This window comes from Petaurus breviceps, unplaced genomic scaffold (assembly GCF_028583685.1).
Source record: "Petaurus breviceps papuanus isolate PSGF00001 unplaced genomic scaffold, PetGlider_PUasm1.0 90740, whole genome shotgun sequence".
NCBI lineage: Eukaryota > Metazoa > Chordata > Mammalia > Diprotodontia > Petauridae > Petaurus > Petaurus breviceps.
Genome location: NW_027187330.1, coordinates 4,452,603 through 4,467,318, shown reverse-complemented (window position 1 = coordinate 4,467,318; position 14,716 = coordinate 4,452,603). Strand labels below are relative to the sequence as shown.

The window sequence follows — 14,716 nt, the reverse complement described above, 5'->3', positions numbered from 1 at the left end:
CGGCAGGCGGGGGGGTGGCAGGACGCGGCGCCTTAGTGAGGGAAGCCAATATGGGAGGAAGGGGGGGCGCGGCGCCGCCATGGCGTACCCCCCCGGCCAGGTCTTTCCCGCCCTTCAGTCTGAAGAATACCTTGCAGGCTACTCTGGAGCCTCCTCGCCCGCCCCTACCAGGCTCGGATGCCTTGCAAGGTGCCCTGGGCGCAGGCAGGCACTGCGCTGCCCTGGTGGAGGCTCTGGAGCGGTTGCGCCGCGCTCCCAAAGCCTCCCAGGTTGCTCACGTTCACAAAGGGGCCGCCTCCTGCCGCGTTGCAGGCTGGCGGGATGGCGGCGGCGGCGGCCGCGCCGCTGCTCCCGGGGTAAGTGCAGCCGTAGTTGCCACTGTAGGCGGCGGCCGCGGCCGCAGCGGCTGCCGAGTTCCCGTAGCCGTAGCTCGGGAAGCCGTTATAGGAGTAAGGGCTGGCGCCCACGCTATAAGGAGCGTTGTAACTCTGCGCCCCACTGATGCAGGGCTTCCCGTCCCGCACCAACACTGGCACAGCCACCCTCCTGGGAGGGGGCGGGTGTGGGTGCGTCCCCATCTCCAAGGACTTGTCCTGACGCTGCCTCTTACACTTGTACCTCCGGTTCTGAAACCAGATCTTCACCTGCGTAGACGTGAGCTTTAGGCTACTGGCAAGATGCTCCCGCTCTGGCGCAGACAAATACCTCTGTTGCTTAAATCTCCTTTCCAGCTCGAAAACCTGAGCCTGAGAGAAGAGGACCCTGGGCTTCCTCCGACTGCGCTGCTTTGGCCTCTCGCTCTCCTCGGCCTTACAATCCCCTGCCTCCAGCGGCTTCTTCAGCGGGCAGCTTTCTGAGGAAGGAGCAAAAACAACAGCGTTCCTTAGCGTCCCCCTCAATCAGCCTTGAAGCACCATCTGCGCAGGAGGGACTGATGATCGGCGAGCTACTGTGTGCCTGTATCTGGGACCATTTGTGGCTCTGGGTACAATACTGGGTCGAGGGAATGCCTTCCTGTGCTTGAACTGTGCATCACCCCTTTCTGTTCACCTCCTACTAAGAAAAATCAACTCCCAATGCATTTATTCAGTGTTCCAAAGCCAGTATGTATGATATTGTGCACTTAGAATTAAGTGCAATGTCTGTATGCAAGTGGGTTGTGAGGTGTATTTCTATTTACACTTCGGGGTCTTCCTGAGAAAATAAAAATCTTCGTGGTTAGAAATTTCTTTGTGAATTTCCAGTGGCCATTATCACAAGAAGCAGACAAACTCACAGAGAGAGGGTGTGTGTGTGTGTGTGTGTGTGTGTGTGTGTGTGTAGTGTCAGCTGCAGGTAGGTTTCAGGCCCAGGTTTACTGCAAGCTCCACACTAGACTCTCCTCAGTAAAGCAACAGGGCCCAAGTTCCTCATGTAAAAGGGGGCTGGCCTGGATGACCTTTAACAGTCTCTTTTAGTTCATCCCTTTTGGTGTGACTCTATGAGTCTATGCCTCTGACAAAGTCTCCCCAGAAGTGATCTAGAAGTGATTATGAGGGATCTTGCTCAAGCTTTTTCCCCAGAGCCCAGTTGAGTGGTCCCTGGAAACCAAGGGCATCTTCTACAGTGACACAAAGCAAAGCTCTCAGAGTTTTCAGCTAAGGCTTGAAGGCTGTGCGTTACAAGGCCCAGGCCTGGAACTGTCTGTTCATACTAACAGCCCAGGGGCTGCCATAACGGAGCTCCCCAAATCGACCAACTGGTTCTGGCCTCCATATCTGCATTGTGGTTACTGAGTAAGAGCGCCCAGGCTGCCCTTGGGGCAGGAGACCGACAGTCTGTGGGCGTGAGAACACCTCTCTGACTCTGAGGGATAGCGGGAAGGAGAGGGAGCTTCCTTTTTCTATGACATTAAACTATCAGCTTTGGGAAAGGAAAAGCAACAACAAGTCCGTATAGCAGGACAAGTTCTCAGGCTGGGGGCAAAAAGCCTGCAGGCAGTTACAGCGTCAGTGTCATTGCTCTCTAGCGGACCCCCCAGGCTCCCGGGAAAGCGCCCTTCCCCACACTTGCGGTTTGCAGGGTGACAGCCTCGCTCTCCAGTCTGCGGCTGAGGTTTTCGGGGTCACCTCTTCCCCCAACCCCCGCCCCTTGCTCCCTCGCAGGTACCTGCGTTGTGTCGGAGCTGTCGCTGCACAGGACTGGGGCCTGACCCCCACCAAAGGCTAAAGGAGCGGGAGGCCCTGCTGGCAGTTTATGGGAGGTGTGCGGGCCTCCGCCTTTGTTCCAGGTGTGCGGGCGCTTTTCCTGCCCCCTCTACTCACTCTGGCTCCTGTCCCTCACGACCCCGTCGGCCTCCTCTTCTTGGTCCTTGGGCCCGCAGGAGCCGCGGAGGACCGTGTGGACATAGCTCTCGGGACAGATCCCCGTCTCCCTGTGGCTCTCAGCTGCGGTTATTGAGTTTAAATAGGGCAGTTTCTCTCCCTCCTCCACCTCCTCCCCCCCATCAGAAAATTGGGCCGCCTCCCGCGCTGCCAACATGCAGGAGGAGGCCGAATGGAAATGCTGCTCCAAGTCCGCCTGCAAGTGCCCGCCGTGGTACTGTTGTTGCTGCTGCTCCAGATTCAAAATGTCTTTGACAGAGAAAGGTGTGGAAGTGACCGGGCTTGGTAACATCATCAGAGCAACTTAATTGCTCAAAGCAAATACTCAATAAATCCTCGACGGAGGGGCGGGGAAGTGGTTCCTGCTGTCCTCCTACCTCTACCTCTGCTGCCGAATAGGACTTTTGACAAACGATGGAAGAGGTCCTGCTGCAGTCTAAATTGCCTCCATTAGCCTGGAACCAGGGGTCTGGGTTTTGTTACAGCCACTGCAGTCACTAGGAGTACGGCTCAGAAGCCGCCTCAGTCCCTGGTCAAAACGTCACGGCTGGGGCTGGGCCTGTTCCCCGGGCTTCTTCTCGATTGGCGTAGGTGGAAGCTAGCCACGCCCCTATTGCCCCTTCCAGAGAACCCGCAGTCCTACCAGAAATAGAAATTGACTAAGGAGAGAATCGGGAAAATCCATGGCTTCCTTGAGCAGGGCCAGGGCCAAGCCGCTAGGTGCAAGGCTGCTGAGGTCAGAGGGTCCAAGACGGACCGAAGCAGGCACCAACTGCTAGTGCTTTCTGTAAGAGAAAGCTGCTGGCTCTCGGCTTCCCTTAGCCCAAAAGTTTTGGACTTTTTTTTCCTTTTGGACTTTGGCAGTCAGTCTGATAAAACCTCAGAGTAACGTTTGTAAGTGCATAAAATAAAACACATATAGAAATAGTTATGAAACTAGTTTTTTTTTTTTTTTAAGTTCACTAGCCCCAGGTCTTTTAAGAACCCTTGCCTCAGTCTATTCACTCTCGGAGGAGTTTGAGGCTTCCAGGAGTAAGTTGTCTTATGATGCACACATATTCGAGCAAAGTAGGGGCTTAGGTCCCTTTGAATTCCTAAGCTGAGAGTCCGATGGGTTGGAAGTAGGTAAATGGGTGTCTATCTAAATGGGTATAACGTAAATAATAATGATGATGGTAATAACAGTCTTTTGTAAGTCACAATACAAAAGTAGAACATCAATAAAATGCTATTTTCTTGGAAGCAAAGACTTCCTTGGTTGTCTTTGTAACCACAATTCCTAGCACATATTAGGCACTGAATAAATACTCTTTGGAGTGTTGAATTAACACAAACAGTATCATCACATAGTGTCTCCAATCAAAGGTGGATGAGTATAATTAGACATCACTTTTCCACATGGATGACGTTAACTTCTATGTACTCAAATTCTGTCTCCCATATGAAGTCTTAACTGTCTTTATAGAATTTCAGAATATTAGAGATGGTAGGAAGCTTAGAGGTCATAAGATCACCGATTTAGATATGGAAGGGCCCATCAGAGCTCATCTAAGCTAACCAAACTTCCAATTTCCCAAATGAGGAAATCGAGACAAAAAAGGGTCAAGAACCTTGCCCAAGGTCATCTAGGTAGTCAATGGCAGAGTTGTCTACTGACATTCACTTCAGTCCTCCTTCCAGCATATAATGATGTTTCTCAACAGCAGGCATTCTCTCATATCTCTTGTCCAAACACAATTCTAGACAACACAATTCAGCACCGAAGGACTTGCACGGGTCCTATGTCGTTCCCCGATTGTTTCACACGCATTAAATTTCTCTTCTGATGAAATTAAAAGCTTGAGGGCAGGGGGCTGTGTCTCTTGTATTCCGCACAATAGTTAGTTAACCTTGTTCTGCTAAAGGGAGCAAAGGCAAAATACTTATTGACTTTAATTGTCTCAGGCTTTTCGTCCCATATACAGAGCCTTTAACGGGAAACCAGCTGGAACTGAGACGGAGACGGTCCGGTTTATAGAAGGTCCTTGTGCGCATCTGTTTGGAAAAGGTCATCACAGCAGGGCCAGTCTAGGCCCAACTGCTTCTGCCTACTCTGTCCAGAGGCTCTCTGTGGTTCGGGGCTTTCATTAACTCCGCCTACTTAGAGGAAGACCAAAAGTCAGCGTTGAATGCTGTATGCTGCCGACCTCTAGGGTAGAAATGAAAATTCTGAGGCACCAGGAGGTGCGGGATGAGAGGAAATAGGGTGCGAAAGGGCCGGGACAAGGAGATGAGTGGTATAGAGCTAGTGTGTGACTCAAATCAAGTAACAGAACTGAGGTGGAAGGAGGTGTTGTGCTCGGGAGAAGACAGGCCCAGGGAGCTGGAAGGAATGGGTTATGTCAAAGGACTAAGAGACTAAGGTCTTTCTACCAAGGATCTACCTTCTATCTCCCTTCGTTGGGAGTAGTTTTCTGTTGGGCCCAGGGAACACCAGGGAGGGGGAAGAATAAAGTGATCTCTCCGGAGAGAAGGCACCTTGGGAATGCCCGTCGAGGAAGGAGTAGGGGGAGGGGAGGAGCCTTCGAAAGAGGGGGCGGAAATACCGCTGGGACCCTGCCCTTGGGGCTGCCTACGGGAGCAGGACACGTGGGTTGGGGAATGCAGGAGCCTAGAGGAGGGCGCCAGGGCTGGCAGTGACTGGGGGAGGGGGGGTTTGGGCGGAAGAGTTTGAGGTGCGCCCTCCTAAGTGGGAGGAGCTCAGCAAATGGGGATGGAGCGCTCCCAAGCGCAGCATCTGACAAATGTTTTGTTTCTATTTAAAATAATAATGAAGATGAATGTTCAAAAGTCCGACAAAGTCCAATGTCTTTTTTTTTTTTTTAAAGAACCGTCTATGGATTCTTTTTTTCTTCATATTCCAACAGTTTGGGTCTTTCGTGGAGCTAGGGTAAGTAAGCTGCAAGAAGGAAAAGGTGGTGTTTGTTTGAAGGGAGGAGAATACGGGCAGACAACGGAGCAAGGACTGGGAAAGAGGGGAAGTCAGAGAAGAAAGTTCAGGCTGTGGCGACTTGAGTCGGACAACCTCCCTGCTCCTGTCTGACCCCAATCTTAAATTCTTGCCTTATTTTTTGCATTGGCTCTCCATGGACCAGGAAGATAGAAGGGAGAGCAGGCATGGGCGGGGGGGGGGGGGGGGGGGGGGGCGGGGGAGGAGGAAGAGAAAAAACTAAAATACGGAAATTCTTTGCATCTCGTATGGATCTATAAATTTATCTGTCTTTTGAACATTTTCTACTCCCGACTATAGACACTTGAGCAACACTCCTTGAACTGGTTAATTGGGGGCTAATCTGCTTGAGGCCGAAGCCAGGACTGCCAGAGGGAAATAGTCCCTTACACCCACTCGACCCTGTTTTCACGCCCTGACACTTGTATTTCTGCAGGGTATAGAGTACGCCCACAGCCCCACGGGTCACCCCAGCGCTCGCTTAATCGCTACCTCGGGCCTTCTAGTAAATTCGCATTTTCTTGGAAGACGTTCCACAAGCTAAAGATGCAAGACATCATCAAACTCTCCACCCTAGAAGTCCTGTTTCTTACCAGTCAGTGACCCCCCCCCCCATTCTCCTGCCTTTTTTGGAGAGGGAGGTCAAACCCGGGTTTGCATGGCAGGGGCTGCAGGGTCAGGCTTAAGAGTTAGTGCGGGAGTGGGGAGAGGAAGGCTGACAGGAGGATGTCCTGGTTCTTTCTATGGCCTTCGAGCTCCAGCCGGAGGCAGCCTCCTGCGCCGCTTTCAGTCTCAAGCTAAGCATGCCGAGGGTCTCTAGTTGGGTGGGCTGAGTGCATCCTTCCCAGCCTGGCTGGAAGGGAAACGAAGATCTAGAGAGCGCCAGGCAACTCTCGGGACTAGGAGAGAAGTCCCATTGCTCTGCTGGGGCGAGACAAAACTCTAGAGAATACGGACAGGGTATCTGACTCGCCCCTGTCCCGCAAAGCACCGCAAAGCTCTGCAAGCTTCCTAAATGTGTTACGAGCCTTCGGGAAGCTGTCTGGCCTAGCCCTCGGCGTTAGCGCAGCCTTCCAGATAACCAGAGGAACTCAGTCAAGGAACAAGGCTCAGCCTCTGGAATCTCAGCAGGACTGAAAACCTCAGTCGGACTCACCTAGAGTTTTCTCCTCTCTGCTCATCCCTGGAATGACGAGGGGCTTTTTGCCTGACTCCTCTTCAGGGAAGATTTATATTTAGCAGCTCCCCCCCACCTCCCACACTCACCCCGCCATTGTCTCAACCACCCCAACCACTGCAGACAATTTCTTTCTCCCACGATCCAAGGCAGAAGTAACGTCTCTCATTATGGCTCCGTACATCTCCAACTTTTCTCTCTTCACTTGGAAAAAATCTTGGTCTGTTTCTGCAGGCCAAATAGCGTTTGCTTTAAGTCTTCATATGAGGTCTTGGGGGGAGGGGGAGAGGACTTTGTAAGAAATAGGCGACCCTGCTCTATGTAGGAAAAGGGTAAAGATACAGAGTTCGATTACCTGGGATCTCCCACCTTTGAGCTCAGAGCTTCTGGGAGCCCTACTGCTTCATTTGAATACATTTGCAGTTTTAGAGTTGTGGTTTCTAGGGAGTTTTGAACAATTAACGTAACGCTGTTTCATCCTGTGTATTGCTGTATTTAATTATCACAGTTTAATATCTGATTAGTAGACTAGGATAGATTAAAAATTGTATTTTTAATTATAAAATATAACTCATGAGATGCCAATCCTTGGCTTCCACTCCACGAGTTAAATGATAACAAGTCAGACCTATGTTACAAATTCAGTTAATATTTAATTTTCTTTCATCACTGCAATTATTTGTTTTCATTTTTAAAAATAATAATAAGTTTTATTATAAAGTAATAGGTCATTTGCCCATAGATATGTAATTAAGGATTATAATTAGTAACTCGTTTCCTTTTTGCAGGAAAAATGTTTTATTTAAATGAGCAAACATAACTATAATTATAATATACTTCGGAGGAAAATTGCAATAAATACACAAACACGATCACAGTCGAAATATGAATACTTGCAATTATTTTCGAATGTATCATTATATTTACCTACCAACTTTTCAGATAATTTGCTTGTACAAAGACTAAAAGGTCAAGAGTTAAATCACTACCAGCAAATAATAAAAGAACTATTCGGACAAGAATAGAAGTTCTTAGAAAAGTTCTTACGTTAGGAACATACAAAACAATAATATTGGAAACTTATTTAAAATACTTTTTACCCTCTTCTTCAAAAAATGTCATTTAAAAAAAGCACCTTACATGAAAATATTCCCTCCTCGATCACAACATTAAACCCTTTTGCTAGGAGGGTTTTTTTCTTTATTTTTTTTCCCTAAGGGTTAGGCAACCTTTCGAAAAATTTCGATAGCATATAGGCAACAATTTGTCAGCTGTGGGAAGTGGGAAACATATTTTTCTATTATCAGATGAATGCCTGGTGTCTCACTCCGGGAAAGTGTTAACCCCAACGCATTTCCAATTGCGTGTGTTTATTCTGGGTTGAGTGTCGTAGAGTTTTTTTCTATGGTTGTCTGATTTCAATCGTTTTTGCCCAACATTTACCAGGGCAGGAGACTGCCTAGATTTTGTTCGGAATCGAATTCCTTGCGAGACTGAATTGTAGTCTGCCGGGGAGGTAGTGATTTCTCTGTTATGTAATCCGTGTTGTTCTTTGTTAATTTCAGGAGGGGACAATTACCCGGGTTTCGATTTCAACCTGACAAAGGAGGTCGACTAATATTTGTACAAGTCTTCCATTAATTACCCAAAAGAAGACTGTATTAAAAGAAAAATATTAAGAACCACTTCCTCCTTCCCCTCAAGCCACATTCTTTTCTTCCAACATCACTCAGGTCCATGGCGGGCTGACGAATGCATCTTGGTCAAAAGGAGATGTATTAAATAAAGACAAAAAAGAAGACTCAATTATCGGGCCGAGAGTCGTGCTAGGGAGTGTGTGAAAAATGGGGGCTTGGATAGGCACTTTTAATTTGAGTGTTATATTGCTCCTCTTGAGTGCATTCGTTGAATTTTTGAGAATTTCATATTAAATGGTGGTGAAAACGACCCCTTCAAAACATTAGGCCCTTAGGGGTCCCTGAGCGTTTACCAGCAGGGGTCCCTTCAATTCAATATTTATTCCTTCAATTCAGTATTTATCGAGCGCCTTCTCCGTGCCTAGCACCGAGCTAAGCGCTTCGACAGGATCGGTGCAGTCTTTATTCACACTGACAAGTAGTAAGTAATCTCGATTCCTCCAAAGCCGTTTTCGTTGTAGTTCCTTTTGCCCCTCATTCACTAGACATCTCATTCTCCTTTGGAGCTTAGACTGGGCTGCCTCATAACAGCCTCTCCTTTTTGGGGGGAAGAAGTAGAGGTCAAGAACTTCGGAGGTGCTTAAGAGCGAAAGAGAGAGAACCTCCCCACTTCAGAAACAAAGTTCCCAACCGTCGATTCTGTCTCTAAGACTGCAGGCTTTCCCATGAAATTGGAAGCTGGTGGGGGGGGGGTTTAAGGCCCTACCTTGTCGAGGAGGCTCAGCAGCATTTACAGACCTTGGGGTTTGTGTACCTCCGGGTCTCTTCGTGGAGCTGCCCACCCTAGGGGCCCGTGAGGGGGCTCCACTTTCCTGGCTCCTCCACCCCCACCCAGGCATTTCCAGACCTCGCTGCTGTCTGACTTTTCCTTAGCTCAGCCCGGCTCTGTTCTTTTCTTTAAGAAGGACTTTTCCTAGCACACAGAAACCAAGACTCCACTTGGCCTCCCCTCCCCCCACCCAATTCAGGAGCAGAGAGCAAGATACACCTTCTTCGGTTGCATCTTAACTGTTAGGTTCAGGACTGGGAAGAAAGTATGGGTTTGACTCTGCATTTGGGGCCTCAGGATGAATGTTCCCAGACCTCGGAGTCTCCCTCACCAGTGAGAAGAGCTCCCTTTTCCGTGTTATGGAAGATCCAAGACATGATAGCTTGGCCTCCAGGAGGGCCTTATTTCACAGCCTTGGTCCTCATGACCCATCCCAGCTGTTTAAGCCTACAGTCACCCACCCCCTTGACTTCTGATAGCAGAGTACTGAAAAATATGTATCTATGCTACATCCAACAGGGATCTGAGGACTTTTTCCATGTACTCTCCTACTTCTAGCTGTCTCAAAGAAGGTTCTTCCAAGGACTAGCTGCCAGCCTGGGAAATAGATTCTGGGCCCAAGCAGGGCAAAACTAGGTCAGGTTCTGTTGGTTCAGTCTTAACTGGGCTTTAATCTGTCTACTTAAAATGCCCCAGCTGAGAGATGCAAGCTGGAGCTACACTGGAGGCCTGAAACCAGGGCTGGCTTACCTATATCATTTGGTCTGCTGCTGTCCCACAGCCCCTACTCTCTCACTTCCTCTTCCAGTACTTTCTCTTTGTATTCTTTTCTTTACTTCCCAATTTCCCTAATCTTGCTTCCCTTGTTCTTCCTACCCTTAGCTTGATAAAGATTTAATTCAACTGGGGGGGGGGTGTACCAATTCTCAGAATAAGAGGGGAGACTGGGGTGGGGTGAGGGAGAAAGTCTTCAGTCCTATAACTAAACCTAAAACACTTGCCTCCTTTGATTTCCTTAGACACTGAGATCAGGTTATTAATATCCTAAGTTGCCTTCCCTGGCTCTGGAAAGCACTTTTGCTCCCCCTGAGCACCAACCAGTGGAGGCCCCCTGTCCAGCTCTTCTCTACCACCACAGGACAGCCTTCAATCTTGGCATTGTTCCCAAGTAGCAGAGTTCCAGACTTGTCTGCCCAACTTCTCTCAGAGAGGAAGAGGCATTTCTTCATTCTTCCAAGGTCCCAATCTTTTCCGTGGAAATCCCCCAAATCTGAGATCCAGTAAGACCTCCATTTCCTTCAGTTGTGGCAGATACCATGCATCTACCACATGGGATGAGGACTTGGGGTGTCTTTATCAGTAGCAAATTCTGGGGGATCCCAGTGCTAAATTTCTGTTTTCCTCTTCTCTTCTCCTCCCCCTCCCCCCCATTCCATAAATGGCACAGAATTCCTTCCAGTTACAGTGGGTAAATTCAATACTCCAAATTTTGGAATCTATAAAATTCAGCACCAAAATCTGGGGGGTGGGGGAAGAAGACCCTAGAAGTGATCGAGGACTGAACACACTCCTGAATGTCTTAGGTGGGGCTTGACTTCTGAGGTCTCCTGTAGCGAGAGGGAACAGGCACAAGAGTGCCGAGACTATTAGAGCATAATTGGGAGAGAGTTATCTGAATTTCTGAGCTCTACCACTTAGCAGGCTGGAAGGCTCCTCTTTCCAGATGTTAGGGTTTCTTTTCTCCTCCCTTTCCCTACCAGACTTCATGCAGGTGGCTTCAGCTGCTTCACATTGGGACATAGATGGTATAGAGACAGACTAAGCTCTGTTTTCACAAATAGGCGAAACACATGGCATGTAATTCTATACACATTCAAAGGACATTACACGTCTTCTTTGCACAAGGCACTGTGTAGGGACTAGAGTGGCAAAACTGTATATGCCATAGCTTTCAGGAAGTTATAATCTAATCCTAATGGACATATGAATGTATCAGAGTACCCGGAAGTAAGATATACATATGTTATATGCAACAAACATATATAATGAAAACTCATTAACTTGTACTATTTTGACATTTGCAACCACTAGGTCAAAGAGTTGGTTTGAAGTTCATTTTGCTTGTCAAATCCTGCTTTCTTAGGTTAGTTCAAGTAAATAACAAGCTTGATTTGGGAGGGAAACCTTAAAATAGGAAGGGGAGTCAATAAGGTGAATTTTAGTTTTCAATAGACACTTTCTTTTTGTAATTTTAAATAAATGTTATTGATATCTTATGTCTTTACATTGCCTAAATTTCCCCTTGCATCTCATTTTCCACCCTCCTCCCAGAGAGCCATCCCAACCTATTTTCTTTTAAGGCATGTGTCACCAGTCTAGTGCTTGACTAGGCCCTGTACTCAGTCACTGGGTTATAAAGTTGGCAACATTTCTGTTCATTATTTTGAAATATGTTATTTTGAAGATATGCTTAAATTCACCTGCCTTTATGACTTTCCCTCCTACTTGAGAGGAACACTTTCAAGAACCCTCAAGCTCTTCAAAATTACAGAGATTTACACAAAAGCAATTTCCTTTTCTCTTTATCAAAGCACGTTTCCTTAGGACCTCACAGTTAGAATAAATGAATGAATGGATGAATCAATGTTAAAAGCAGAATTCCCACACCAATGAAATCATAGGTCCAGACCAAAAAAAAAATCTATAATGCAAACTTCTAAGTGCAAGATATCTTCATTAAGTTTATCTCTGTGCCTGCTAATGCACAATTCATATGTGTATACTAGAAAACATATACACATACTAAAACATAAAATTAAAAAACTAATACACCTTCCTCACACCCTGACTTTACGAATTCTTCGGAAATGAGACTAATATTAGTGTGCTTTATGGAAATCGGTCCTTGAACCTTCCACTCACACCTCATACACCAACCATATACACTGATAAGGTGCGGATGGGCACTTACTTCCTTTCTTTTTCTACACTTAGACACTTGCGTGCATGGGATTCAAGGAGGGAGAGGCTGGGCCTGGAAACTGAGCGATCTGCCAAAGGAGGCGGATGTGGGCCCAGAGACTCTCGGATTCCGCTTTGGCCAAACTTGTCAATAGAGGAAGGCGGTTTGAGCTGCGCCACTTTCAGCAAATCTCCCCTCTCCGACCTCTCCCCACCCGAGTTCGCCGCCCTTCTCCTTAAGAAAATTAATGCTTCATTGTCAATCAACATTTCTTCTCTTCCCAAATAAGGTAAATCATCTCCTTCGTAATTAAGATTTTTTTTTTACTCATTAAGTCCCCAGATGTAAATAAATCAATCCCCAAATACATCTTGTGTCGAATCTCCCACCCCCCTCAAACAATGCTACTGTCTTGAGATCGAAAGAGTCGGACCTCAGTTTCCAGCACTCCTTCTTCCCCTCCCCCAGTCCCCACAAATGCATCATTTTTAGCTGCTGTAAACAAACCCAAAAGTTTCGAGTCATTGTTATCGTGTTTAGATAAAGATCTGGCCAATTAGTGTCCAAGCTGGAATGCAGATAAATCAGCTAGCTGCAGAACCTACCCGGCCCGGCGAGGGAGCCGGGAGAGAGGGGGGCGGAGTGTGCCTTCTCGCCTTTTCCTCTCTTCTTAGCCTTCTGGGCTCACCCTGATCAGTTCATCCTTCTCCTCTCTTCGTCGTCGTCATCCTCCTCCTCCCTCTCCCCCTTAGCCTTTTCTTTTCTCCTTGCTTCCTCTCTCCCCATTCCCCCCTAGACTCTCCCCACCCCCACCTCCTCCCCCCCGAAACTTTTAATGCTTCATAAAAGGCAGAGGCGACTGTTAACAGCTCCTAGTGAAGAATGTGAGGCTGTGACGGGATTTACTGGAAGCTGCAGGATTTCTGGACTGGAGATAAACACTGCGGCGGCCCTGGTGGAGAGGGACCCCCTCCCCCAGTAACTGCAGGCAGCCCCTCTCTCTGACTTCTCCGTCTTCTCCCAGCGGGTCCACCCCCCGCCACTCCCTTCTCTCAGGTCCCTTTCCTTTCTTGCACCCTTCATGCCTGCAGTTGAGCTGCCTTCAGGGTCTGTCTCCTGTCCGATCTTGGCTAGGCAAAATTCGGTTGGGCATTAGAGGAAAGTCCCTCTCTCCAGGGTGCTGGGAGGCAGAGGATCAGTCTCCTAAAAGTGAGGGGGAGTATTTGTATTCAAAGTCTAACGGGGAGATGTTCAAAGCTCCTTGGAAGAAGACAGAACTTTTCCTAGACTCTCACAAGCAAGTCCGTTCCTCCCGAAAGATCCTCTTGCCCGAATCCAAAGATGATTCAGAACTCCAACTCAAGCAGCTTCATTCCTTTCCAAGGGAATTTATTGAGTAAATATAGAGGTGCTTGGGGAGCAGAAGAATTCTCGTATAGCACCCAGTTGTACACAATTTGGAAACCCGCTTTAGGGGTTCAGCTGCCTGAGGCTGATCTGGGCCACTGCAGGTGTACACCCGGTCCCATCCCGCTCCAAGGGCTACTACTGAACAGTAGAATCTTTGACATTTATGTGGACCCCAGAAATTCCCATCCTGGGTGTAAAAACAGGTCACAGGGAAATGGTAGACACATGCCTCTCTCACTAGGCACTTTAGAAAAGTGGTTATCTCCCACATTAAAAATAACTTTCATAAGCTCAGAAGAGATGAGCAAGGAAATCCCTTGACTTGAGTTTTATGATCTGGGACAGGGCACATACCTTGGATGTCCGTGTGTTTACGAACATATTGGATTCGCGGTGTACAAATGCCTTTTGAGAGACGGAAGCAAGGCTCGGAGGAAAGAGTTTTTGGAAGCAGGAGACCTGATTGGAAGTCCACTTTTGCCACTTATTAGCTGGGTGAACTTGGGCAAGTCACTTCATCTCTAAGTGAGATAGTTGAACGAGATCAGGGTTTTTAACCTAGGGTCCATGGTCTTGTTTATTAATTTTTTTTGATAAATATTTCAATGTAATTGGTTTCCTTTGAAATTCCATGTATTTTTTAAATTTAAAGACATTGTTTTGAGGAGTCTATAGATTTCAACAGATTACCAAAGGGGTCAGTTAATAAACATTTATTAAGTACTTCTTGTCAGGCATTGTGATAAAAGCTAGGGATAAAAATAAAGGTAAAAAATATGCAAAGGAGTTAGAAACCCTGGATTAGATTCTCAACAATGGCTTTCACCTCTAGACCCGTGAGTCCTTGTAAAAAAAAAAAAACCAAAACAAAATCCAACAACTACCATTAGACTTAACTGTGTTTAGGATATTTGGGGTATATATTGAAGTCATGTCTATATATTTGATATGCCTAGTATGTGGACTGACACCTATGTAAGACTCCTGTGTGAAGGCTTTTGTTTTGTGAGTTTAATGCTTTTAATATCAATGATTTTGCTTTGTTGACAGCAGCATAAAGAATGAATTATCAATAACAAATATTTACATCAAACGTGAGTTACTAATAACACATTATATAGAGCTTTAAAGGCCATAAAGCACTTTCCTCACAACAGCTCAGTGAGGTACAGGTAGTGCAAACATACCTCTTTTACTGATGGAGAAACCGAGGCTCCTATAGATTGTGACTTGCTTAGGCCGAATAGCAAGGTGAGTTTGGCAACCAGACTTGGAATCCAGTTCTTGACTTTAAGCCCGGTTCCCCTCCCCCCACACGCTCCCACATCTACTTAGTACACTATGTATTG

The 14,716-nt window shown here is 47.1% G+C and overlaps 2 protein-coding genes across 3 annotated transcripts in view; both read right to left on the bottom strand.

Moving 5' to 3' along the window:
* Positions 1-14,716, bottom strand: part of CUTC (cutC copper transporter) — a 304,182-nt gene that overhangs the window by 211,840 nt on the left and 77,626 nt on the right. The gene's annotated exons all lie outside the window — the stretch shown is intronic.
* NKX2-3 (NK2 homeobox 3) lies at positions 165-2,721 on the bottom strand. Its single transcript, XM_069067055.1, has 2 exons — positions 2,304-2,721; positions 165-853 (listed from the first exon to the last, which is right to left on the bottom strand). The coding sequence occupies exons 1-2, from the start codon at positions 2,656-2,658 to the stop codon at positions 165-167; spliced, it is 1,044 nt and encodes a 347-aa protein (XP_068923156.1). The 5' UTR covers positions 2,659-2,721.

Coding starts and splice junctions, on each gene's coding strand:
- NKX2-3 (XM_069067055.1), bottom strand. CDS start 2,658: ATGATGTTACCAAGCCCGGTCACTTCCACACCTTTCTCTGTCAAAGAC. Junction 854..2,303: donor CGTGAGGGACAGGAGCCAGA/GTGAGTAGAGGG, acceptor CTCCTTCCTCAG/AAAGCTGCCCGCTGAAGAAG.